The following is a 27919-nucleotide window of genomic DNA, read 5'->3' as shown; positions in this document are numbered from 1 at the left end:
CCCTCCTGCAAAATTCTTTCTTAACATTTCATGCAGACATAGAGTGTCCTCAAGTTTCACTTTAACTGACCTACAATAACAGGCAATTTCCTACCTCTCCCCTCAGAAGTCTTCAATTAAAATTATTATTCAGAATGTTTCTGCTATAGCTAAGACATGGCTTAGCAGCAGCGAGCTTACAGAACAACCACCCCTATAACCCAAGTTCCAGAAAAATACACAAAATTATTCTAAGAAAATAAATTGCCAGTCAGACTGCTCTAATTGATCCAAGCAGTGCAAGTACCCTGTAGAAAGCTGCGTCAAGAAAACACATATGTAGTTTCCATACCACAGTGGATTCAGACTGCTTTCTTGACTTAACACTAAAACTTTGCATACTTGTAAAGAATCCGAAAATCTCACGCAAACTAACAAACCAACTTCATATAATGATTTGCAATTTTTTACATTCTACATTATGACTGAGAAAGGCATCAAACCTCTGAAATGAAAAATGGGATATAAAGGGTAAGTAGATATGAAAGAATTATTCAGCTACGCGCTTCTGTGCACAAGTCACAAGAAACTGGGAGTATGCAATGGTACTGTCCAACGAGAGTTTCTATTTGAAAAGACTTATTAAAGTAGGCACTGCTGTTTCATCTTCTATTAAAAGACTGACTTTGGCTTGCAGTGTTTGGTTTGATTTTAAACCAGTGCATATGATTTCCTATAGAAGGAAATAAAAATCCAGTAATGAGATTCCAGTAAAAACAAATTCAGCATGTGAAAAAAAGAAAATCTCAGTTAGCACTAATCAGTACAGCTACAGTGCCTATAGTGGAGCTACGCTAACATAGATCAACCCACTCATTCCCAGAGTATTCTCACCTCACCAAGATCCTAGTTCTGCTTTTGTTGATACCAACAGTTGCACCATAATGCATCAAAACTGAATTTTTGTAAAGAAACTTTATCCCTATGACACAGTGTTTAAACAAAATTCAGAAGCAGGAGCTATATTATTTCCTAGTCATGAAGCCAAATATTTTAGACCAAAGAAAAGTTACTCAACTTTTTCTCCTTAAAAAGTTATTTCTACTCTCCTTTGACTAGAGCTTATTTCCCTCATTCCACCAGGATATGTTCGAGGTCTTTTTCCATTAACTGCTTTTAAGATTTTTTTGAGTTCATTCTTTAAATTTTATATAGTTTCAGAATTTTTGTTGGTCTTTTTTTCAATTATTTTTTTAAGGCAAAAAAAAACCCAAACAATTTCTCTTTGATGCCATTCTTAGTGACATGTTTAAAGAATTCCAGCTGAATTAGATTCCTAGTTTGTCTTTACCAGGCTTAATTACTAAGGGTGTTTTGTTTAAGATAGTGTTGTAAACGAAAGACATGCTGGAAAAGAGCAACTACACCAAAACCCACTGGGAGTATAGTGAGGGAAAGGGGGGCAGCACCACATGCAAGAATATTGTTTTGCTCTATACAACAGAATCCCAACATTATCAAAATTTAATCCTCAAATAACTTAGGCTATTAGAAATCACTACCCTAAAATGTGCTAGAAATTGTTTCTGTAACACACATTCAAAATGCACATGTAATGCAGTAATTGAAAAGCATTATATAACAGTAAATTACAATGAGGCAACTATGACAACCAATCCATTCAGCACAGGAAAAAAACACCAAGCCAAGCATCAATGTTTACAAAAATCCTTCCTCCCAGTTATTTTATATAAGCTTTTTCATACACTGAGGATGTCTGTAAGGAAGCAGCAAGAAAAAATATTTATTTAACTACATTTATGAATTTGTCACTTCTTTCTCATAAACACAAGTCAAGCGGTGATGATCAGGACTAGCAAAATCATCTTAAGATACGCTATGCTAGACATCAGTTAAAACCCTGGGAAAGCCTTGTGACCTTCCCACAGAAGTGGAGAATACTATTTTCTGTTCTCTGAACAACTCCTCCGTAGTTACTTACAGTCTACCAAAACCAGAGTTTTGGTTCACAATTAGAAAAATGCTGGCAAACACATGGGCTAGAAAGGATGCCTGATTACAAATTCATGCTTGGGGTGGCAAGGAATGACCTAGTCAGATGGGCACATACATTTTGAGTTTCTTCCAGAGAAGATACAAAACACAGTGATAACATCCCACCGCCATATTGCCTTTACCATAATTAATTTTAAGATTGAAACCATTACTATATGACTGAACAAGGAATGTGAACTAGATGAGCTCTCATGGTTCCTTGCAGTCCAATTTCTTTTGCTAATCAAAAATAGCAAAATCAGACTGTGCAACACACCATTTTTATTCCTTTTATCATCAATACATTTAGTATACATGAGAACAAACATGTTGGTGCGCAACCCAGTTAAAAACCCCACCATTCTAAAGGACTGTTTTATTAAGTATAATTTATCTTTATATGTTAATAAGAACACAGGAATAAATAGAGGGGGGAAAAAGCTCAAGCAGTACAACATTTAAAAATACTGAGTTACTTTGTTCTGTATTATGAAACGTTATTTGCGCAGTACACTTCACTATCAAAGGTCTAATTCCACCTTCTAACTGTAGAACAAGTTTGACTTAACACAGAAGGAAATGTAGGCTGATGACCTGGGACCAGAAAGGGCATCTTATGGTTACTCAATCCAGACACTGGTCAGTGCAGTCGTTTATTTTAATCTTACTGATAAACTTATCCAGCTTTGTCTTTAAATCTGACCAATTCCTTTGCGAAAAGCAATGACCAAAGACGTACCAGAGAGCTGCAGTTTTGTCAATTAAACCCAAAGCCTATGTTTTACATAAGCCAGTATACTTCCCAGTTTTAAGTTTACTTTTCCCTCTAGAACATGAGGATGCAGCAATGCTGAACTGTCTCTCAAAATGAAAGTATTTCAGGCAATTTGTCAAAAGTACAGCAACATTGTTTCAAAGCTCTTAACAGCTCGCATACAACAACTGTCAGCTCAAGGAAAACAACGTAATAAATCTTACGAAAATAAATAAAAAAGAGAAAGTGTTTACATACCTATGCTTAACAGCTGCAAATGGATCTGTAGTTTTCCAAGGGTACTTCAGTGATGAGTTTCCTGACGCAGTTCAGATCTCTTGAATACCATAGTCACGCAAAAAGAGCTGTTTCTCATCTACAGGTAGTGTCAACAGAGAAGGAAAATAAAAACAAAATAGTGTAGTTCAGAATAATAGCTCTGAAATTCACACTGACATGCAAAGCTGCCAGCCCCACACAACCACCCTACCCACCTAATTACATTCAGCTGCTTGTCATGTGGTCTTGCTGACTGATCAAGTGATCTCTTTTCCTCCTTTTAAAACTAAGCAACATAATTAACTAGATCTCTCTAAACCAGGTAACAAACATTGAGCCTTTGCTTAAACTACTGACCCTCTGCTTCTTGTCATAGGGAGAGGAAGTTGCAGTATGTTTCATTACAAAAAAATAGAATAAAATACAGCAAACACAGTAGCCTACTATAACGAAACACAGTGAGCACCAAATGCTCACAAAACCTAATGGAGAATTTCAGTTTTGAGCCTGGTTTTATTTTATGCCTTTACAGATGGCAGAAAAAAGTTACCAACAACAAAATTGACGAAGACACCTGAGAGAGACCACATGAGGAGTTGGAAGGATTCAGGCAGGCAGTGGCCGCAGTACCTGGGGCTTTGTGGGCATCCACATCCAGCCCCTTCTGCTGAACGACTTCTGACAGCAACAAGCTCCAACAAAAGACCAGAGTTAAGATGCTGCCAGAAACTTTCTGAACCACTGCAGCTCAATCTGCAAGCCCCTCCCTCAATCCCAAGAGACACATGCAGATGTTTTACACATCTAAATAATTTCAGTGAAATGAAGTTACTAATTTAACATGTAAACCAACTCATCCTTAACGAGTCCATTCATCAGGGCCTGTTAACACAGATACCCAACAAGCAAGATTCACGCATCTGGCCACATTACGGCACTGATGTCTGCTCCAAGGCACTCACTGGACAGACGTCCCTGCATTGGGTCCAAGGGATAAGAGAGGAACTACACAGCTGCCTGCGGTCACCACTAGGCCTCGTCCCCTCTCACAAACGCTCTTGACATCACAGATGCTAACAGTAGAGGACCTAAAGGTGTGGACAAAGTGAGTTTTGCACTCACCATGTAAGATATAGCAGATGTGAGCTTTTACAGAAGACGGGTCGCCTTGCACAAACCCTTCTTGTCTCAGTTTCTTTCCTCACAGTGTTTCAAGAGCAGAAAAGTAAGAAAGCAAATTAAGAAGGTTTCTAAGACTACTCTCCAGTCTTATAATTTAAGAAGTGCTGCAGTCAGCCTGCTACAACATTTAATGTATCCTTAATGCATTCATCTACCAGTAACAAAAACAACTCCACAAGATCCTTAATTCACTTGTCCCAACTATCTCACCTCCTTTTCCGCAAATCAAGGCAATTTTTATTTCCCTTTCCCAGTGAACATCTAAGTTCTGTTACACAGAGCTGGCAAACAACTATCTCTGGTGGAACACTTTTTCAGGCCTTGCCTTAGCATTTTTCCAGATTTAACTAAAATCCATTTCTTTGACATTCTGTTACAGGTTATAATTTTTAAAACTCTACCCATTCTTGGCTCATTCCAATCTTCTGTATTCTTCTGAAACTGTGGTGAAATTTATAGAAGTCCCTTTTTTGCTCCCACATGCAATAAAAAAGTTTGTGTTCAATTTTCAGCAACGTGAACATTTTTAATCTTTAACTGCTTCCCTGATCGATACCAGCACATTTGCTCACTGTGAAGAAATATTCAGACCACAAGCACCTGAGAATTTCTGGTAACTGCTCCAGTTAGAGAGCAGAAGGAGGAACAGGGTAAGAAGTGTTGACAGACGCAAAGCAACAACTCTTTTGCCGCATTGCAAACAGCTCTGGGGGGTGGCTACACACACTGAACACAATCTGCCTGTCTGGAAGTCTCAACCAGCAACGTAAACTGAGTCCAAGCTCTTCCACACAGTAAGACTTTTGCCATCTTTGAGGGGAAAGCAATTCGAAAATAATTTCCAGACTTCAGCTTTTGATTTCAGGACAAAACAAGGCTTAACTTTCCTCTTACCAACCTGGTGTGAGGAATACCAACCAATTTCCACTTCCCCCTTCCAGGAAGGGGTTTTATCTGAAACAGTAAGACTCTGCTAGGAAGGTACAGCTAAAACAAAGCTTATTTTCTGAGGGTGAAGTTACGTTGATTTCAAACTGCAGTTAGTACTGAAACAGAGGGCCCCAGTTTACAAACTGAGAGGACATCAATGTTTGGTTGTTTAAAGTATCTGTTTTTAAACAAACACATTTGCAGCAAATGCTGCACAAATAGCTGAGCCAACCCTACTGTGGTGGCAGGAAGCAGCTGGAACAGGAACTACTGCAGCCAGCCCAGGGTAAGCCTTCCTCTCGCTGCCACCCGAATCTTAGGGGTTTATAAGGGCTTGGACATTTTCTCAGTTTATGTAAGGGATCAAAATTACACCAGTAAAGTCCTGAAACTGTGAAATGTGAAGCTATAGCTCTACAAAGGAATGGCCACCTACTTAGTTATTAAATCTTCCCACCGTTTTTATGAACAAGTTTTATGAACAGGTTGTACAAACAAGATGTCCTGAATGCATGGAATTTATGGCCTCCTTGTAAAAATTATCTATGCTATACAGGCCTAGGAATTTAGGAGGAAATTTGAGGAGAGTCAAACACAGTGGACAGTGTGGAACATTCTTCATCACAAGCATCAGAATATTTGCCTTCATACATTCCATGCTCGAGACAAGCTGCAAAGTGTCCGAACTGCCCTGTTTCCTCTAGAAGAAAATGCTGGATTGTTACCTGCCTGATCACGGTTCATGCAGGAATTAAGACATCTGCCACTGGAGACAGAAATAAGGGAAGAAGAGGATCTAGCAACAGTCCATTTCAGATAATGCTCCAGAAGAACTCATCTCTGTTTTCAAAGCCAAAAGCTGTGAACTTGCCTAACACCAGTGTCAACCGCCTCCACTCTCCCCACCCCCCAATTACCCAGTTCTGTTGGAGGTCGCCTCTTCAGCACTCTGATGAGTTAATGGCTTTTTCCAACACACACTAAAAACTCACCATGTGCTTACCAACAGCCATCATTTTTACATGTACATTCAAAGGATGACCTGCAACGCTAAATGAAAACCAACCAGCAGGCAGCCAAGGGTAATGTTATTTGTTAGCATCCACAAATCTTATCTGTGCCACAAAACCTCTACTGGCAAACAGAGGAAACTTAAAAAACGCAAGAGGGGGAAAAGCAGCCACTGGGACACACTGCCTATGAACTGCTTCGTATATATGCTGGCAAACTTCAAGAAGAGCCAGAGCACATGCTATACAGCAATTATTTCACAGTGAGAGAAATACCCTACAAAATACAAAAAGAAGAGGCGAGAAAAAAGTAAATAGGCAAAATACGAACATATTAATTGGTACCAGCAGATTCCTACAACTGTAAAACAGAATTATAGTTGTTTCCTTGGAAGAAAGTCAGGTTCTCACAAAAAGACACTCTGGAAAAAATTAGAGGGGCTGATGAGATGCGCTGCGAAGGAATACTGACCGGCTGTCACGTGAATGAGCTTGCTACTTACTGCTGCAGCAGTCCATAAATGCAGCAACACACCAATACCTCAAGACAGAACTAAAAAGACCTGAAAGGAAGAAACAAAATCCTTTATATTGATTTTTTTCTGCTTTCTTCTCACCAATATCCCTCCAAGAAAAAAAGAAAGAAAAGACAACCCACACTCAGAAAATCAGCTTTCACACCAGAAATGTAATAGCTGAACACTGCCAGCATCAAATCATGAAATACCCCATCAGTGATTAAAGTGAAAGTAGGTCAGGCAGGCCTTCCTGTTACCCAAAAGGCACATCTGCTAAATATTTAGTAATACTATAGATTACAATAAAACTTTCATGTTTTGTTCTTTCAACTATAAGCCAATCTAGGCAGTTTCTAGTAATGGTGACAGAGCTTTCTTTTAGCATTGCAAGAGATAAAGTATTGGTGTGTTTAAGGTCAGTAGTGTTTTACACAGAAAAGAGCTCGTTAAAAATAGTGCCCTCCAAGAGAGGCTCTAGATGACTAACTACAAAGAGTTACCAGGGTCTCTTCAAGAATTAAAAAAAGTTAACAGTAAAATAATTGACAAATTAAAAGCATCAATTTTGTTTTCATGGAACATCACACTGCCTAAAGACAGGAATCCTTCCCAGCAACTGAGCACTCAACATCAGCACTTTCAAAAACTTTAGACCAAACTCTGTCATCTTTTTCACAGGGGAAACATCAAAAGATTGCTTCCCAAAATAAAATTTGCTTATATTTGAAGAACCTGTTAGTATCTCAGAAAAGACTAGTAAAATTATCCCAGACAAGCGGATCTAATTGATTTGTCAATTCTGTTAACTACAAGTTTACTGCCTCCACATCACCTTCTATTAATGTCAGTACAGGCATAGTTTATCCTGAGGCAAAGCCAAGAGTGTAGGTGCTTGCTCCAGATCGGAATGAAAAGGGAAAGAAAAAAACCCCAATTAATTCCTAAATCAGGTTCTCTCTTATTACAGTTCTGAAATATTAGAAAGAAAATAATAGAAAAAAATAGTGTCCATGTACAAGGTGCTAAGACACCAAGAAATGGTGTCTTAGACATTTCTTGGTGTCTTAGTTTTTTATTTAAATATAAATAAAAAAGTTCTGTATTTAAAACGGCAATAAAATGTATTACTGTAAGAACATAATTATTCATTTTGACTGAAATGAACAAATTTGATCCTTTTGCATGTAGGAAACGATATTTTGGCAACATTCACACTATTCAAATTACATCATCTGTACTCAAAAGAGGAATATTTAACCTAAAGATGGATGAATTACGCGACATGCTACAGCTCTTCCGAGAGACTTATGTTGGTTCCACATCTTGTAACACTTATGAAGTGTGTGCCTGACTGCATGGAGAGAGCACCTAGAACAGAAATGCACGCAGATAGAAGTGTCCCTGCATTTTGGTAAGAAGCTGTACAGGCACGCTAATAATCTGATGTCTCTATCTTCAGTCTGAAGAGTTACACATCTCATTTTAGATCAACGATCTTTATCTACATATTAAAAGGGTTGATGACTAAGTATTTTTTTAATTAAAAAACGTAGTAGCTTTACAGGAAGCTGTTGTACCAATGTAAAGGAACATGTGCACTACAGCTTCCTTAGAAAGGATTTTCAATGTTTTACAATCCTATAATATTAATACAGTTTGGAAATTTGCTCTGATATTTTTATTCATGCTTAAGCTTAATCGATATGCATTTGTTCTTTGCACTACCTGATCCAGTATGTCATTGCCAAGTAAAAGAGACTGCTCTTTAAAACTGATCTCAGCAGAGTTCCAATCTGGACACAGCTGGGCTTTCTTTCCAGCACAAGACCCTGTTCACACCTTTTGTAAATCTACTTAATAAGACAAGTGGTCCTTCATTCTCCTCCTAAGCTGACAACAGCGTCTTTTCCACTTTAAATTTGCTCTCAGCAGGAAAAAGTGAAAGGGTAGTTATTTGCACTACTTAACAGATACAGAGGCATGCCTCTTCTGAGCTACAGAAAAGTATTCCTTTTGTCCTATATTATTGTTTGATCTTCCATGCAATGAAGCATATGAAACCTAACTAAACACCTGTGATGCCTATTTTTCTTCTCTACTATTTCTTAAACCATGAATATCATTAACATTAGAGCTCCTTCATTTCCACGTTTATTCAGTGACTCCCTAAGCTAAGTATGACTAACCTGACTGGTTGATCTTATTTCCTTCACAGCATGCAAGAGGAATGGGTGGGCTTGTAAAGATGGTGGTTCTGGAGTACATTAGCAAAGCAGGTCTTTCAGTTCCATCGGCCCTATTCCACTCCCTGTGCAACTCCCAATTAAGAAAAACGTTACTGTTCCCATTCCTTATGATCCCTCAGGATGCTAGGCTGAAGAAAAATTCCGTAAGGTTCAACACACCATACTGGAGATTGCGAATGCCATAAGGACTTCTTGGAGCAAAGCTCCAGATTTGCAATGCAAAAAACAAAGCTGAAATGAGGACATGCCTCTTAGCCTGGTTTCCTAAGGAAACAAAGCTTATTAGAGAGAGGGGCACAGACACTGAATTTCTCTCATTTCTGCCTTCTCCCCCAACATTTGAATCTGTTGATCAGTTTTAACACTCCTTCACAGAGGGGAAGAAGCCACAAAGATATGAAGTTCCTATACACTTTGTGAAAAATTGGCAGCTGGATAAAGGAAAGAGTGAGATGCATGTCTCCACTGAAAGCTGGCAGTTAGTTTTTCAGTTCTAAAAGGGACACCCACTAGCTGGCCAAGTTGTACATGCATTGCTCCGAACTAGTGGCAGCACATACTACCACAATCATTCAGTTTTACATTTACTTTCAATTTGGATTTAAAGACATTTGCTATTTAAAAGCAAATTAAATTTAAGCACATCTATTATTAAAAATAAAAAGTTAACAATAAAAACTAATTGAGTTTCACTGTATTAGCAGTGCAAATTTGGGGGGGGTTGTGTTTTTTTTTTGTTTTTAAACCTACTAGAAAGCGTGATTCTACTTTTGCAGCACACTCTTTTCACAGGTCTTCCAAAGCCCACTTCTACTGACACACAGCAAGATCTCAGGCCCCATCCTGTGCATTGGGTGCTATATCTAAACTGACAATTCTAGAAAACTATCAAATAAAGATTCATAGTCACCTCTTCTACTTCATAGCTAAAGAACATTAAAAAAAACTACTACTTTAACAACTCCAACTTAGGGCTACATTTACCCAAACTAAAATGATGAGAGTTTTGCTATCAAATTCAGAAGAAATACAATCAAATTCAGACAGTAGTCTTCAAACTTCGGTGACACCATCTCTGTAGAGAGATGTCTATCCTGACACTATTCTGATGCAAGGAAGAGTATGGAAAAATTAAGTATAGCCAGACAGTTCATGCCCCAGCAAAAAGACCTGTCAAGTTGAATCATTGCTAGAGGAGAAAGTCAGCGGAGCATGGGCTGTTTGTTACGTGCACACAATCTTAAAGTGGTGGATGAGAAACACTCTTCTGCAAATGGATGATACCAGCAGGGCTAGACCCTAACCAGATACCTGTGGTTTGGGTCACATTCAGTCACACAAAGTTTGGTTTGGAACTGAACAAATCGGGGGAGGGGAATTATGATTAACATTTGCAATTTAAAAAATAAAACCAAACAAAAAACCAACTATCCTACTGTTTGCTATAATCCACATTCTGAATGTTAGCTAGGCTTCAAAGTAGACTTGGAAAGCACCACCCATTGGCAATAACTATAACAGCAATTCATCTCTCATGCAAACCTTGCATAAAACAGATTCACAGCACAAGCAACTCCCACAACTGCTAGCTTTGAGTGATATCCTGAAGTTTTCAAAATGCATCACGCTCCATGTTAGTCATGCAATTATCAGCAGGGATTTGCAGGAGGAATGTAATTTCCCTCAGCAACTACTAATATGAAACATATACTTGCAAGACTGGCAGACACACACAAGAAAACCAGAAAACTTGCATTTTTTTAATCATAAAAATGAATCAACTTTTCTTTTCCTCCTACCCAACATACATGCTTTATCAGTCCTTATCACTGATAGCAGCCTTCAGTCCTGTCCAAATACTCCCATTCCCCAAGAATGTTATTGGAAAAAATAGTTTTCTTCCTTTTCAGTTCATAGAGCAACCTTTTTCCTTATAGCCCTTTGACTGAGCAGCTAAGAGAACGAAATGAAATATCCAACAGTTATGAAAATAATGAGATAGGCCCTCAGAGTGAAGCTTGGTTGACTTTGGAGAGCACATGCTGTTCACTTTCACGGTTGTATAGCAGCTACCGTGACAGCACTGCCATTTTGGAGTGTTTAATTGGAAATGGGAGGGTGCCTTTAAAACAGTAGCACTTCTGCAAGAGAACCTTCATCACCTTCTAATGACAAATGCTGCCCCATGGGTCAATATGCTTAACCAATGTACTATAAAAATCATGTATCAATTGTTTTCAATTTTGTTTTTTGTACTCTGCTGTTTCTAATTCAAACCTGGAAGGGCTTTACATACCTGAAAGCTCACCTACCCTTTCCAGCAACGTAAGTTGGTCTAATAAAAGGCATTACTTCTACCCATGGAGCTCACCTTACCTGAAAGGAAAAAAACCTGAATCTTGAGTAATACTTAACTATTTTGCTATTTATTCCTTTAGCCTTTTATCACCTTTTCAACTGATAGCTGTACACAGAAGCAGTAAGATGGCCAGCTGCAAAACTGCAATCACAAACTCCAAAGTTAATCTGGAATCAGCTACTTGATTTGTGTAGCAGTTGTCCTTATACCCACCCAGTGTTTTATCTGCATATAAAATATTTCAGCTAGGTTTACTCCTTGCAGTCCTTTCACTCACATAACTCTTTTACACAAAGAATCACTGCAGACGTGTACAGTGATTTGCAAAATACTATTTGCAAGTACCCATAAACTTAACTTCTAATTTAAAAACAATGCTCATATATCTACCAACTCCTTTTTTCCACTGCAAACCACGAATTTCTAGAAAAGCTATACTCCTCCTACTAAGCTTGTATCTTCATTGTTGCTTCCGGCCCCTACCTTACTACCAGTCTTCACGTTGTCTTCCAGAAGTGCCTTTATCTGTTATGGTTTAGTCTTACCCATTTCTCATCAATAAAAGTATCAGACATAGAGAAAGGGAACAGCTATGGGAAATGGGTTTGCAAACTCACAAAAATAGCACTGCATTGGTTTACACTTTCACATTATCTTCAGGGTCGTAAATGCAAGGACATGCTTTTTTTTCCTCCCCTGCAGTAGTTAAAAATACTGAAGAACTTGTCAGGTCAGTTCCAAAGTGCTGGCCAGTACATGAAAAGGATTCCAACACCTGGTACTATGCAAAACTGTTATACATATATCAGAGTATTTTCAACCCCTTAAAGCCACAGCAACATCACAAGAAAAAATTATGCTGGTTGTATGTCATATTTTAATCTATATGCCATAACTTAATCTTCAAAGCTTATTAGATTGGAAAATAAATCACAGACATTGAGACTACTCATTACAATAATCAAAAGTAAATTCTGTTGTATTATGTATGAAAACAAAACAACATAAGGAAGTTCCAGGAAAGAAATTAGGGGCTAGGACTTCTCATTCACTATGGTTTTACCTCCACTGGAGATAAAAGGGTGTGATCTCAGCTGATTTAATGTGGTTCAAGTTAGTCCTGCCTCCTGACAGGGATGCAGTTTTCAGACTAAGACGAACAAAAAAGAAATGAGGAAAAGAAATCTCATAACCAGATGCTACTCCCAGAGGAAGACTGGTTGGGAATGTATTTGTATAAATAGAAAAAAAATGTGTTTCTGCTATAAAAAGCTGCCTTTTAGGCAAGTACTTCTTAAACCATGCTGTACTTAAACAACTTTTCAGCCATGTTTGAAGTCAGTTCTGTAAACATGATTATATCTCCAGCATGAGTATCTGCAAGACAAGAGGAGCGAAAGCAAATCCTTGAGCACTTGACATGCCTGGCCCAGCAAATGCTTAGCTATAAATATGTAAGTAATCCTTTGAAATTACTGAAGAACAAACTTAACTATCTGCAGGATCAGGTCACATGTGCAGTGGAGTACAGTAACACAGCTTTAATACAGAAGAGAGTATTTGATGATTAACTATTTAAATCACAAGTTTAACACATTTTAAATGCACCTTGCTATAATTATTTGCTGAGATATTAATGGGGAAAAAGAATTGTCATTCCTTATATTCCATCTCTAGTGCCAATTTTGCCTGTTTCTAAATTAAATTCTTACTGGCCCTCTGTTGACTATGACAGATTGCTCTTAGTAATGGCGTTGATCTGCAAGTCCAGGGTTATTATGCCTGCACAGCAGATACCTGGCAGAAACAGAACCAAGAATCCAAAGAAAACACACAAGGATTACTGCTCATAATACTTGTTTCTGTAAATGCCAAAAGCTACTTAAAAATAATTATTTTATCTCACCGATCTTCTCTTTGAAAGAAAAGGAAACGTGTAGTCAAGTGATAAAATAATGTGTTCCCATGTTTAACGATCATGATGAAAACAAACTTACCCAGTCAGGTTTTAGATATCTGGTTGCAGATGAGAAATTTTATTAACTGCAAAAATAAAAGTGTAAGTTGTAGCACATTCCCCCCACCCAGAACTCCTTTGTGCAAGGGATTAAGTAGACATAAAATTAGAACCCTGAACTAGAAACACAGGAACATGCTGTTCTTTTTTCCATCTTTTTAACCATGCTTTTGAGACATCCATTTAACATCATAAATACTATTCCTACAATTACGTGTCAACATTTGAAATGCATATTGTATTATATGCTTTTCCCTGGCTGGAAAATACTTGGAACGGTCACAAAAGTAGTGCAAGTCTACAAAAAGAAACAAGGGCTGAGAAGACAAGTCTACGTAAGAATAAGTTTCCAAGAAAAGGCAGGCACAATAGATTTTAGAAACTGATTAGTGCCACTAATGCATTTTATGCGTGGAAATCGATAAACATTTTGTAGAGTTTCAATAAAAACTGTAAGTATAGAGAAACATCACCTTGCCAGTAACACCTAGCAGAACTCCTAACTCCAAACATGCATATGTATTATCCCGATGAAAAACTCGTAAGCACTAATCATTAGGGAAAGTGTTTGAGGAGTCATATGATCAGAAAGCTCAAAATACACCTGATGCGTCTCTAAGGAGAGATAAAAATTAAAGTTGGGTGGTTTTGACAGTTCTAGGCATGTCCTTTATACTTTGCTAGCACCATAAAAAAATACTACTTATGTATTAATATAATCTAGTTACTTACAGAGCTAGAAAACCCAAGACATTTTTCTGATGGATTTAGCTTTTAGATCCAGGACCATCAAAGCATTAGTTTAGCCCAAGCACTGCAAATCAGGCTGAAGAGACCTCCTAAACCCTCTCAGCAAGCAGACTCTGTCAGACAAACAAGCAGTGTTCAGAAAGAAGCAACAGATCTGTTGATACTCAAATAAAAGATTTAAGCTCTGGCGAAGCAGATAAAACACACTCATATTGCTCCCTCAACAATCTACCATTTTTAAAGGCCTTTTTTTTTCTTTTAAATCAGACATGCAATCCACTTCTCTCTCTTACAAAAGAAATGCATGTCCTGAGCTGCGGGGGACCTGTGGGTCCCACAGCCGCTACACGCGAAGGCCCGAGAGGGATTATTTGCATAGCCGTGCTCACGGCAGCAGTTGTGAAGTTAAGCACACGCACGGGCAGTGGGAAGGCCGAGGAGGCTTCGGACTTTTTCCTCTGATCTCACGAACGAGGCCCCCTTGCTAAAAACCCCAGGTAGCTCGGGTGGAGGGGCGGCAGCAGGCGGGCGGGAGGCCGAGGACGCAGAGCAGAGCTGGGCCGGTGTGCTTTCTGACCCCCCGCAGCCAGCAGCCTGGGACGCCGGCCCGCTCCCCAGGCCCTGCAGCACCGGGAAATCACCTTTTTTCCCAGTATTTCGAGTTCCCTGCCCAAAACACCCGTCCTGAGATTATTTAGCGACTCCTTTTGCGGGGGCGACGTTTCTCTGAAGCCTCCCCCCGCCCCCCCCCGTGCCTCCTGCAGCTGCAGCGGCCCCGTCGGAGGCTGACGGGGCGGCGAGAGCCCCGCGCTCCCCCCGGCCCCGCCGCCCCTCAGCCCGGCTCGCTGCCTTCTTACCTGCTCGCCTCCCCCGGCCACCGGGGCTCCCGCAGCGCCGCGCCCCTCCGCACCTGCCCTTTTTTGGGCTGCAAGCGTGCCTTTTCCGTCAAGGCAACATCACTTCCCGTAAGGCCTGACGTAGGGGCGGGAACGGCCGCTCCCGGCCGCGGGCAGGGCTGGGCAAGGCGGGCAGCACCGCCCTAGCCGCCCCCCCCCCCCCCCCCCCCCCCCCCCCCCCGCGTCCACCTGGCTCCTCAGTCGTACTCCTCCCCGCTCTTCCGAAAGATCACACGCCGTTTAATAAAAATTCATGAGAGGCAAAACAGGTTTTGAAGAGAAAATACGTGGTGCGAGGTAACGTCCACCACTGTAGATTCAGCGAGTTGTTCCTGCCACCTGCCGGCTACCTTCCCTCGCAAGGGGAAAGTACGTTCTCTCTTCTCTCTCTCTCGAGCTGCTCAGCACCCACTTTAAATCCAGCAGGCTCCAGAATTCAGCAAGCACGGTCTTAAGCTCAGTTGCATCAATAACCCCTTCTGCCTACATCAGTTCAGACATCCTCTTTCTTGAGGCTTTTTAAAAATCTACTGCCATCTTTATGGACAAACCTCTAGCAATTATGCTTACAAAGAAAGTGCCTACTAGGCTTCAGTTACGCCTTTTTAAAATGGCCTTTTCAATATATAACGGCCTTGCAACCAAAGGAAGCTGCTGGAGTCACCACAGCCACTCTTCTGTGTTTGCAGTCATTGCAGACTTGTGGCATTTCCTCACGTCCAAACTAGATTTATCACGCGCTCAGCTGCACCTCCCAGTCCGCCTTCTATTGCTATCCTCCCATCTTAGCTTCTGCAAACTCCGTCCACTGCCTCCAGCTCTCACGTCGTTCCTGGCTTTAAATAAAAGCACATCCAGGGAAAGGATTTCTTCCCTCGTGCTGTCCAAACAAGATTCTGTGTTAAAACCAAAATCTGAAAGAAGTTCCTCCCAAGATCTCCAGGTTTTGGTTTCTTTTTAGATTTACTAAAGTCTTGAAATATCTACCGATCTAGTTTCCTTGAGTCTCAGATTCTGTTCTCTTTGTCAGGCTGATCCACACCTATTACAAGGTTAATGCTGTCCTACTGAGCTACACGCTGAAGCACTTGCAAGAGGTACAACCTTTCAGGCAACCTCATCTATTAAATAACCACTCGAGCCTCATTCGTTCAGGAACGAAAGACACGTGTATGCGTGTGTGGTACGTGCATGTATGTATCTATACACAGGTGTGAATATAAGCCAAGGACACCAAAGCTGGGTGCAGTTCCCTCCTCAGCCACCAGGACAACTGCATTCCCAACAGAACTGACGTGTTAAGAACTGAAACCGTGACAAGTAGATAAAAACAGCATTTATCGCTTGGAAGATCAGATCAGAGGCAATCCAAAACAACCCATGAAGCGTAACCGTACAGCAGTGACTTTCTTTTTCCGGTTCCCTGGTGGTTATTTAAACTTAGGCGCGAAGACACACCTTTAAGCGTTCAGAATTTTATACAAATTTCAACATTCATGTCCCCACAGGCTGGTACCAAACACACACGCATGCAGTTACATCTTCTGACGGCGGACTGCTTCAGGGCGCGGCCAGGCCGCAGAAGAGGCCGCTCGGGACCGCCACGGCTGGCACACGGCGCGGAAGGGACATTCCCCGGCAGGCGACGAACGCTCCGACTTCCTGAGAGGCTTGGGCGTCGTTTACCTCTGGCGGGAGGCGCGGCGGGCCGGGCTGCGAGGCGGGGCCGGGGAACGGCGCCAGGGGAACGGCTCCAGGGCAGCGGCGCGGCTAACACGACTCCCTCAGGGCCTCTTCTGCGGCGCGGCGTCCGCCAGCGGCTCCGCCGTGCCCTCGGGGGGCTGTCGGGGCCCAGGCGGCTGGAAGACGGGCCGGTAGATGTAGAGCCCGCTGGCCACGCCGAGGGCCGCGGCCAGCGCCACCTGCGGCAGCGGCAGCCGCCCCCACATGCCGGCCCCTCCGCGCTCCTCGGCGGCACCTTCCCCCCCAGGTGGGGAAAGGAGGGAGGGGACGGGGGCAGAAAGCTCGGCGCTCTCCGCCGCGGGACCGCTCCGCCCCACGGACCCGAAAGGCACCGTGCCAGGCCCGGTGCCCCTCACCTGAAGGGCGGGAGACCGCAGAGCGGAGGCCTCCCGTTCGCTAGCGCGACCGGAAGGAAGGACCGGCCGCCGAGAGGTCGCGCATGCGCCGCCGCCGCCGGAGGTCCGCCGCGGCCGGAGGTCCGCCCCCGCCGATGGAGCCGGCCGCCGGGCTCCTGGCGCGGAGGCTGGGGGCGGTGCGGCTCCGCCAGCGGCGGTCGGTGCTGTACAGCACCCCCGGCGCAGCCGCCGGGCAGCGAGGCGCCGGTAAGCGGGGAGGGGCGGGGCGGGGGGACGGCGGCGCCCCCGGGAGGCACCCGTGACGAACAGCCTTCCCTCCCGCAGGCGCTGCCGGCGGGCCGACGCCGCTGCTGCTGGTGCTCGCGGTGGCGCTGCGGGCGCTCAACTGCTTCCTCGTCCAGACCAGCTTCGTCCCGGACGAGTACTGGCAGTCGCTGGAAGTGGCGCATCGCATGGTCTTCAAATATCCTTCGCGCCGCCGGCCCTCACGGCCCCCTCGCCGTCGCTCTCTGCGGGCCGGAGGGAACACGGCCCCGCTTCCCGAGTTTTATACCGCCCCCGCGTGACCGGAGAGTCACGGCCGCCGTGTCGCGAGTGGGAGGAGCGCTCGGGTGGAGACTTCCACGGCCGTAAGGCGCTAGCTTGACCAGTAACGGAGATCCCACCGCCTTTGGTCACGGGGCAAATGTCTCGACCCGGACGAGTCTGAGAATAAGACACACAGCTCGAATGAGCTTTTTGGCTCAGTTGTTCATGATTTATCCTTAATATTCCTAATTATGGCTACCTAACTTGGGAATGGGCAAGTGGCTTGAGAGGCTATTCATACCCACTGATCTTTGCAAGCATCTACAAAGCTTTGCAGCTGCTGGGGAAGGACGATGTTCAGCTGCTGGTGAGTACAACCAAAAAACGTGTCCGCTACTAAAATTCAATTTAAAAGCATCATATTTAAATTCAGTGTGTTTTTATCATTGTTCAGGTAAAATACAAAGCCTTGAATCTGGCACTTAGAGGCGTACGAGCACAGAGACTGCACAGAAGTGTTTTGCATGGGTGCAGAACTCATTCTTAGATCCCCAGCCACAGTACTGATGCCGGTGACTGCAGAGGATTATTCTTGGCCTCCATCACTCCCCTTGAGTTTCATACTGATGTTGTTTGCCACTACATCACAATTGCTCAGTGGTTGAGTTTTCCAAAGTGTTTAACATATATTTGTACTAAACTCAGTAACAGCAGTCCCTTTTGACTCCTACTGGAGATGAATGGCAAAGAATTCTACTTCCAATTTCTGAACACTTTCAGCTGAACTTTAGACTTTCTTTGTTTTGGCAGAAATACTAGTCTTACTCTGGGACCTTACTATTTTTTTTTTAATCATAAAAAAGCTATAGAGAATATTCACTAATTTACCACTTTCAGGTCCAAACAGTCATTCGCTAATTCAGTAGTCTTCTCTTCGAACTTGGAATTTAACAGGTTTGTTGGAAGTAAAATTTTCTCTCTGCTTACCTAGATATGGGTCCCTAGACTTGCACAGGCAGTGCTAGCAGCTTTTGCTGATGTGAAGCTTTACTCATTAGTACGACACCTTGAAAATGCAGAAACGGCAAAGTGCGTGGTGAGTCTCAGCCTTAAAAAAAAAAAATTATGCATGTTAATAAACACTGTTGCAGTGCAAATAACAGCAAAATGATAGTAAGTCACACCTTGAATGATCACCTTCATTTGAAAATACAGAGTTTGTGTTAACGTTTCTCCCTGTGCATCCTGTTGTTCATAATTGTTTTCAGTACTTCTGCCAGCTGTGTTCCTGGTTTACATGGTATTCCTGTACCAGAACTCTAACAAACACCATGGAAACTCTTCTTACCATTTTTGCTCTTTCCTGCTATCCGATAAAAGGTTCCAAGATGGGGAGCAGGTGAGAAACTTTCTACTAACAGTACTGATAATTTTTGGCTTGGGATAACACCAATCTACTGATACTGTTTAAAATGCTAACTTTTGTCTTAAAATATAAGGCAACCAAAACCACCTCATTCATGTAGCAAGAGCTCTAGTTCATGGAAGGAACAGCAATTGTGGCATTTCCTCTAAAAATTTTTTTGAAGCCGTGATATAGCTGGTATGTAAAATGACTATTCTCCAGTTCCCTTACGCAGAGTATCACTTTATGGGAAACTTTAAATTAAAGGACTGGAATTTGTGGTAACTTGGGAAAAGGTAACAAAAGCTTGTTTGGGCTCAGATATAGGGCAATTTGTGGTCACGACTTTCTTTACCAGCTATCTATTTTAAAGCAAGTATGTGCTTCTAGTTAGCAACTCCATTGCTAATAAAGCAATTACATAGTTGGCAGCCTTCCAAGCAAAACAGAGTATCTGCACTGAGAGACTCAAAGTTACCTGCAGCATGAAAAACTTTTGGTCAGAGACATGACAGTATTTAAGTTGCTTAAATGTCACTGTCTGCAAAATAATTGACCAAATCTCTTGATAAAGTTTTGTTTTTCTTATGTTCTCTCATTCTAGTTGCAAATATTTAGCTTTGATAGCACTTGCAATCGTTATTCGTCCCACCGCTGTTATCCCATGGATACCTTTGGTCTTCAGTCATTTTTTGCAAGAACAGAGGAAAGCAGTCCTTATCCTACACAACTGCATTCCAGTTGGGTAAGTTCTTTCTGAATTTAAAATATGACTGTGCACAGCTATATCTTAAGATTGATTTTACCACCACAGACAACCCAAAAAAGCTGATTTCATGTAAAAAACAAGGAAAAAAATAGAGTCCTTTTGCAAAAGTTTAAAGAAGGGGCATGCTTCCTTTAAATTAATGTATATGCTGCAAAAAAGCACTAGGAGAGATTTCATGAGGATGAGACATGAACAGCATTCCAGCTTAATCTGGGATTGTGCCAAGGATACCGGGTGATGGCAACTGGCCACTGTAAAATGGCCATTAGTATGGATAATCTCGAAAAAGATTAGTAATCAGGGAGTTTTGACAGCTACTTGGAGAAGAGTAGCATCTGATACAAAAGCAATTCAGGCAATATCAGTGCAACCAACTTTCCATTTTTGCAGATTGGTCACAGTAGGAACCTCTTTAATAATTGACCGTGTATTTTTTGGTGAGGTAAGTTGTTTTAAACTTGACTTGCAAGAAAAAGGTGGGGTTTTAGCATTTTAACATGGGCGGATGTTTCAGAGTTTTCTAACTTCTGTTATTTCTGTGACTGTGTCTGCCCTATGATCTCTAAATATCTCCTAAGCCATAAACCCTTAAACGCTGACTTCTCAGTTATTTTAAATGATGGACTGTTACTTAAAATCAGTATGCTCAGCTCTCAATAAATCCATAGTTATCAACAAACTACAAAACTTACACGCTATTGTGTTTAATTGCCAAATATAGAAAGTCTGTGACAAGTCTTAGTAGGAAAAAAACCTAAGTATGAGTGAAAATGCTGTATCATTTAAGGCCAATGATGACTGTGTAATTCAATTTAGCTGTTAGTTTTCACTGTGGATTTGTATTTAACTTCCCCCCCCACCCCTCCCCTAAATCTCCCAGTGGGTACTGGTTCAGCTGAACTTCTTGAAATTCAACGTGCTGCAGAATTTGGGAACGTTTTACGGATCTCATCCTTGGCATTGGTACTTCACTCAGGGACTACCAGTCATCTTGGGTACCCATCTGCCTTTCTTTATTCATGGCTGTGTGCTGGCACCAAAAAGGTATCGCATCTTTCTAATGGCAGTGATTTGGACAGTGCTGGTATACAGGTAATTTCTTCTAAGTGTAACTACTATCTTTCACTGGTTGTGTTCTTTCCAAAGCTCATGTCCTCTCTAGAACAAAAAACCATAGTATTCAGGTTAAGTGACAGAAAACTTTAAACTATTCAAGCACTCTAAGAAATGCAGTCAATTATACAATAGTTTCTAAATTTTATGTAATACTACTTCGTGTATTGTTACCAAACATGTATTTTTAGAATTGATTAGACTCTTAAAGAATAAAATAATTCAGCATGAAATTCAATGGAAAACGAAAAAAAAAACAACACTCAATCACCTAACAGGTGTTTAAGCAACAACAGAACTAATTAGAAAACTGTGTTTACTAGATGCCTGTTAACAAAAATACCATTTAATTTGGTTCTTTAATACATCCCCAGTATGATGAGATGTTCTTAGGCCTCTAAAACTTACTCCATTCACAAGTCTACACACAGCTCTTAACATTTATCATAGGGCTGTATGTCTCATTTTAAGTTGAGAAGTAGAAGAAAAGGTAAGCTGTTCTAAAGCATCAGAATTAACTGTAGATTAAATGAGAGACACTTTCGGAGAAGAAAAGATACAGCAAATTAATAAATACTAAGTAATAAATTATATTAGACTGCAGTAGTAACCAAATACAGCAAAACAGCAGCAAGGCCACAAATGCCGTCTCTTCCTTCAGTCCAACTCAAAACTGGATATAGCTCTATTGGGTTTAGGCCTTTTTTATCTCCCTTAGTCTTGTAAGAACCTGTTTGGTTCCCATGATGCAAGTCTTGCAGTAATCCCCCAAAAAGCCCCAAAAGTTGGCATGGGAAATTGTGTAAAGTTGTATTAGCAGAGGTGAATGTTACTTTGTTAGCTACAAATGCGTACTTGAATCTTGGCTTCTCATCCACGCTTTTTATTGTGTTTTATTACAGAAAGCAAACTGGTGAAGTACTAGCTAAGTTATATCTAGTAGTCATAGAATCAGACCACTTAATTGCTAGAGTAGTAACCGGGTACTTTTATTAGTGCTTGGTTTAAACTGACCGAATAATCTTAATTTTAATGTACTCATTATGTTCTTAAAAAGTGACAATTTGGATTTTTACTCTAAACTGTTTCAATGCCAAAAGCTTTTAGTACATGCAAGTGCTTTTCTTCCAGTTCTCCATGCTCTAAAACACATTTTGTCAACAGAACTGATGCATTTAACTTTCTCGCTGTACTATTGTATCTGTTTTATTACAGCACTCTGAGCCATAAAGAATTCAGGTTCATCTACCCAGTACTGCCATTTTGCATGGTTTTTTGTGGTAAGCATTGGTTTCAAATGTCTTGCAACCTCCCCTGTATATAATTTTTACCTAAAGAGAGACTGTTAATAGTCAATGTAGGTATTTGACAAAGGCTTCTTAGAACTAGCCTAACCTTTTCTTACAGCTAGGGGGAAAAAAAAAAAAGAAAAAAAACCAAAAAGGATGAGGAACAGCAAGTGACTGAAATACAGATGGAGAATCCTTAGCTTGGATAAAAGTACTTCCTGCAAAAAATATGAAAATTGCCTCAGTGACTCCTAACTTTTTAGCAATGCCACCCTTACAGTGAATTTTGTTCCTTGGCTCCTTTGTAGTAGTCTTCCACCCAGTTCTGTCAAATATGCCTGACAAATGCCTTTGAGTATGTAACAAAAAAATGAAAGTATTCAAAAACTAAAATTATCCTTTCCTAGATTCAGGTGTGTTAGTAGATGATGCTAGTTTTCTGTCTGCTTTCAACCAACCACCAGCTGGAGGCTACTTCCCACAGAAGTTTTAGAGCAGTTAATGTGATAGCTTTTTCCTTCAGGCATAGTAAGGTGAATTTGTTAAAACAGGAGTAAGGTCCCTGAACTAATGTGATTAACTTAAAAATTAATTAAAGAAAATCTGTCCGCAGTTTAAACTGGAAAGCATATTGCTTTTGCTAACAAAGATTTTTCTGATACTTTAACAGAAACTTTTAAAGTATTTATTTATCTTTTTTCCTTTGTTTTGTGTTTTTTTTCTTTTAAACACAGAAAAGAACCTAATAAGGAAGTATTTTACGTTTATAAAACTAGGTATTAACTACAGTAGTTTATCTGTAGGAAAAGTAAAATCATGATGTAAAGTCTAGTATGCTGAAAAGTTACAAAGGAAAGATTAAAACTTCTGGAACATGAAGCTGTATAGCTTTAGTTTAAATACAAGTTCGAAACAGATGAATCAATGAAAATTGTAATTTTCTTTAACCTGTTTTGCTAGTCTAAACAAAAGTAAATCTTATTTCAATAATTTTTGTTCTCTGCTGAGATCAAATATGTAATATGTCTTGCCTTAGTTCAACAGCAGATTTAAGATGAAACAGTTCTACCTCACATGCAGAAAAATTCCAGACCGCTATTTTTTATTAATATCCCTCTTAACTTTCATGTCTATAAGGGAATGAGGTCATCTACACAATTTATCAAGAGCTAATTATCATCTGTTTGGATACTTTAGTAAAGAAAAAAAATGACAAAAGTTATTTCTGATAACTGGTTACAAAGAGGTCTTTAAATTGCTCAAAACATTATAAATAAAAGCAGGAAAAAAAACCCACATGAATTTCAAAATTATTTCCAAGCACACTTAAAGATAAGCTAAGAGCATTTCATAAAAGCAGTAGAAAAATACCTATAACAGAATGTTTCCACTAGTGTTTAAACCACAGACTAATTAGTGGACTTTGTTTTCATCTGAGATAAAGATCTGCAATTTGTCAGAGCAGACCAGCTGAAGACTAATTTAACTTACTTGTTCCTGACTTCTGAAACAGGCCAATTCTAACTTGCTTCTTGTGATTCAGTGAAAGTGGTCACAGAGCTAGGCTGCATAAAACATTTTTATCTCCTAGTACTGACAAGCACATGACTTAATAAGGGTTTCCAGACTTGTTGCAACATGAAGCTGTCTCCTGTGCCAAGTTCATCTAAATTGTGGTTGTGAGAAACAGGTTTATACAGCTATCTCCCAGCAGGAGAAATGTCTCTTCCTATTATTAGCTCCTTCAAGAATAGTGGAGGGGAAGGGGCAGGGACAGGAGATGGGAAAAGATGGAGGAGTAAGCTTTTCCAAGGACAGTAGCTCAAAAATGAATAACCATAAGGGAATGCTGTAGCTTTCAGCATGTTGGAGAAAAAGAATACCACAGCCATACCAAAGCACATGTAGTTACCATTTATTCTGGCTCTACTTGGACATGCGTGAATCAGAACACATCAGTAAGTCACCACATATCATTCATCCAAACTACCAAATGGACTATTTTTCCCCACAAGAAATTAAAATTAAGCTCTAAAGAGACAAAGCACTGGCTTTGAAATCGTACTTCTGTACTTCAAAAGATAGGTATGGGTTTAACATTTACACTGTTAAACCCAAGAGTTAATACGGGCAAAGTCTAACCGTTGAATTTCCATTCAAAGAGTAGAGACAGAAAGAACACTATATTGAAACACCTCAAAGCAAGGTATTGTTATCAACTGAGTAATGGTTTTCCAGTAAGTTACGGTACTTTCAAAAATACTGTGTGGAACTGTTAGTTTTTGCATGACTCTAAAACTTACTCAAATGTTTCTATAGGATATTCTTTGAAACACCTGAAAGCATGGAAGAAATCTGCAGCAAGGTTCCTGCTTTTATCAAACTTACTCCCAGCCCTGTACGCAGGCTTGATTCACCAGCGAGGCACTCTTGATGTTATGAGCCACATACAGCAACTCTGTAATAACTCCTACCAGTCACAAGCTTTTGTCTTCATCATGATGCCGTGCCACTCTACTCCATTTTACAGGTATTAAAATAGTTAAGTGTCCTATATTAAAATCCATACACTTAAGCAGAAATTAAGATTTTTTTTTTCCCCCCCCTAAGCTTAATAAATTGAGATGGATAAACATGTACAGGAAGAGTTTTGATTTTTCATACCATTAATACAGAATGAATAGGGGAAATAAGCCAAACGCTTATACCACAGAATAAAATTCAGCATCTAAGTTTTACTCAGTTTTTGTAAAATAGCTCTATATGAGGATACGCAGTCTTACGACTTCTGAAAGTAAGTCATATTGTTCCATTATGGTAACTTTTGCAGCAAAGCTAAAGACTAATTGTTACTGTCAAACTTTATTAATTTTACCTTTACTTCTGCTGCTAGAGAGTAAAGAAATGTAATTACAACATACAGCGACTGAGGTCGCTATTCCAAAAAGTTTGCAATAGATCCTAGCAAGTAAACAAAACATTAAAGCAGATATAAACACTGAAGCTGATATGGAAAAGTATCTTTTTAAGAAACTGATGTTACGCAGATGGTATTTTTGTTAAGATAAATCTGCTTTCTGTGAACTGCTAACAACATAGTCACAGCAGTTTGGAGCTGAATCGACTTGTTCTACTTTTGCTTTCCTATGAAGTACAGAAGGGAAGAAAATATGACTCTGGGGGAAAAAACTAATTACTCAATTTTGGTTTTGACTGAGGTGTCTTTAAGTGATGAGTCATTTAAAATCTTAGATATTGGTCAGTTTATCCTGAAGTGTTTGTTTTGTTTTTCTCCCTAGTCATGTTCACTGTCCTCTAAAAATGAGATTCCTTCAGTGTCCCCCAGACCTAACCGGAAATGAGAGCTATATTGACGAAGCAGATGTGTTTTACTCTAATCCACTTGGCTGGCTTAATAAGGAGTTTTACAATGATACGTTATTACCCAGTCACTTGATCTTCTTCAGTGTGCTGGAAGAGGTATGGTAACTACAAGATGAAACAAACTAGTTTTGAGGTCAAGTTAAAAAATAAATTAGGGGAGAGTTATAGTTAAGATTTTTGAAAATTGTTGTCCACAACTTTTTAAAACACAGTTTAAATTAAAATTGAACCCTCTGGTCCATAATATAGTATAGATACCATTCCAGTGATACATACTTTATATTCATGTATGCCCTCTCTGTGAGAATTCTACATTACATAATGTTTTATGGAATTCTCCTCAAGTCATATTAAAATAAATGAGCGGTCTGTTCCTAGAACCATACACTTTTAAGTAAGCAACAATGACAAGCAAAAATGCCTGCAGTCAGAGTACCTTTTCCCCTCAATTCTTTTATGAAGTCATGTCCTCAAATAAGTGTCTGGTGAATATCCACCACTCCGGACAGGATCAAACAGGATAGGTACCTCTTTTTCTAGCAGTCTTTCCTAAAATAAAGGATAAAACTTCCAGGGGACAGTTGAACTGATAGTTTTCAGAAGACTATGGAACACTGTTCTGATGCTCCCAACTACAGTTCCTGACTGTAGAAACTAATGTATGTTCATTCACAGGAAATATCATCATTTCTAGCTTTAAGGGGCTATGAGAAAACAGCCAGTGTCTTTCACACTCACATACCTCAAGGACGAGTTGGAAGCCACATCTACGTCTACGGGAAAAAAACTGAAATGAATCATACCTGAAGATCAGTTTCTAGACTTCAGACCTAATGAGATCAATTTTGCATAGCAGTACTATGCTTAGAAGATCTTGTACTGCAGAAAGGAGAGAGTAGTGAGTCTGAAACCTGGTAAGTCAAATGGGGAAGTCTGATTAGGCAGCCATTGGCTGTCTGGAAATACCTAAACCTCTTCCTGAAGGCAACTTCAGTAGCAGTATGGCAGGGTGGGAGTGTTGACCTACCCTGCAACACTAGAAAACATCGGGAAGACCAAAGTTACCATATGACTACTTAGACAATAAGGAATTAGACAAGACTGGACCATGTTTATAGAACTGTACAGCTATGCAGATTTGTTTTATAAATAAAGACTTTTATCCACAATGTCTCTTTATTTTTCTTCTTACAATATGCAGATATGCAAGACATTTCAAGTGCTTAAATCAGCAAGCTGATTAGAATGCAGCACAGCAAATTCTTCACAATTCAACAGGCTCTTGAACCCCCCCCCCCAAAGACAAGAAGCAAGTATAAGATTACAAAACACTAACAAATACATTACCATAATGTAGACCTATTTTTTGAAGGATGAGATGAAGTTAGTATATCAAACACTGGAGTTAATTATTGGTACATTATGCATGACTCAAGCTTGAGCTACACTAACGGAATGCAATTAAGCATATTTTTCATACACAAGTCATTGCATGCCTAGTTTCTGCAACAATACTGCTGGCACCCAAACTATCATCACTTCTGAAGAACAGTTAAAGCAACAGTACAGAATATGCAAATTAGAAAGCTTGACTTCTGCCTTTTAACAAAAATGTGTAAAAATCAAATTATTTAGAGAAAAAACTTGCATCTTGCTGCTTTGTTGAAAAACAATTAGATTCCAGAGACAACATGAATTATTAATTCTAATCTTACTTTTACCATAAATTACTCAATATTTTGGATCAAAGGGTAATTGCCCCAATTCTATTTCAAGATTTGCCATGTGTCTTCCATTAGTGCGACCATGTTTATGCCATTTACCTTCTCTTTTATTACGGTGGTGGTACTTCTGAGCTTGTTTTTCATGTCTGGAATTTTCAGTTTGTGTAAAAGAAGGCCTTTTAGGTCGACTGCAAGGAGTAAACAAAAGCTTATTACTACTCTTATGAAAGCATCTCTCTAAAAACATTTTTAAACACAATTACATTGTCAAGAACAGCTTTTAACATGCTGAGGTTGACTGAAAAGAAAACAAAATTAGTATTAAGAAGTAGTCCTTTCTCTTGTAAGCAAAATGGGGGTGGGGTTTATTTGTTTGTTTAAATCATCAATAAGTTGGTATATTTGAAATAAATTCTTTCTAAAAATAAAAATGCTCTGCAGCTGGTTGCCTGAAGGTCTTTTTAGGATAAAGCCAGGTAAACAGCTGTTTGATTATTCCTACTGTGATGCTTGAGTGAGGTCTCAATCTATTTTTCAGTTATTCTATTACATTCTGCTCTATAAAAAAGCAAAAACTTTACAGAGCCTTAGGAAAGCATGCTTTGTGTAAACGTAGGCACTTCAGAGGTTTTC

The 27919-nt window shown here is 40.2% G+C and overlaps 4 protein-coding genes across 15 annotated transcripts in view; 1 reads left to right on the top strand and 3 right to left on the bottom strand.

Annotated features, from left to right (window-relative positions):
• Positions 1-17121, bottom strand: part of RAB27A (RAB27A, member RAS oncogene family) — a 37581-nt gene extending 20460 nt beyond the window's left edge. For 4 of the 6 annotated variants that reach the window (XM_076347722.1, XM_076347721.1, XM_076347718.1 and 1 more), the window contains exons 1-2: positions 14937-15039; positions 3047-3164 (exon numbers count right to left, since the gene is read on the bottom strand). The gene's annotated coding sequence lies outside the window, so the exon portion shown is untranslated. Of the gene's footprint in view, positions 1-3046; positions 3165-14061; positions 14203-14936; positions 15040-17074 lie in introns of those variants that run through there. The other 2 variants (XM_076347720.1, XM_076347719.1) reach the window with 2 other exon arrangements.
• LOC143164791 (protein PIGBOS1-like) lies at positions 16297-17266 on the bottom strand. The gene has a single exon (XM_076347729.1). The coding sequence runs from the start codon at positions 16922-16924 to the stop codon at positions 16760-16762; it is 165 nt and encodes a 54-aa protein (XP_076203844.1). The 5' UTR covers positions 16925-17266; the 3' UTR covers positions 16297-16759.
• Positions 17267-17831: 565 nt separating this feature from the next.
• On the top strand, positions 17832-26731 carry PIGB (phosphatidylinositol glycan anchor biosynthesis class B; the record flags this gene model as incomplete). Its single annotated transcript, XM_076348660.1, has 10 exons — positions 17832-17969; positions 18594-18698; positions 18871-19001; positions 19612-19752; positions 20167-20218; positions 20657-20868; positions 22105-22169; positions 24498-24708; positions 25478-25658; positions 26238-26731. Coding segments are annotated over 10 exons (1368 nt in total), but the record flags the coding sequence as incomplete, so codon positions are not given.
• The window catches only part of CCPG1 (cell cycle progression 1), a 29008-nt gene continuing 25158 nt past the window's right edge, over positions 24070-27919 (bottom strand). For all 7 annotated transcript variants that reach the window (XM_076347710.1, XM_076347713.1, XM_076347714.1 and 4 more), the window contains one exon: positions 24070-27474. In XM_076347710.1, coding sequence (XP_076203825.1) covers positions 27294-27474 — 181 coding nt within the window. In that variant the 3' untranslated portion in view covers positions 24070-27293. The remainder of the gene's footprint in view (positions 27475-27919) is intronic.

This window comes from Aptenodytes patagonicus, chromosome 10 (assembly GCF_965638725.1).
Source record: "Aptenodytes patagonicus chromosome 10, bAptPat1.pri.cur, whole genome shotgun sequence".
NCBI classification, from domain to species: domain Eukaryota; kingdom Metazoa; phylum Chordata; class Aves; order Sphenisciformes; family Spheniscidae; genus Aptenodytes; species Aptenodytes patagonicus.
Note: the sequence above shows the minus strand (reverse complement) of the source record. Positions and strands in the feature narration are given on the sequence as shown.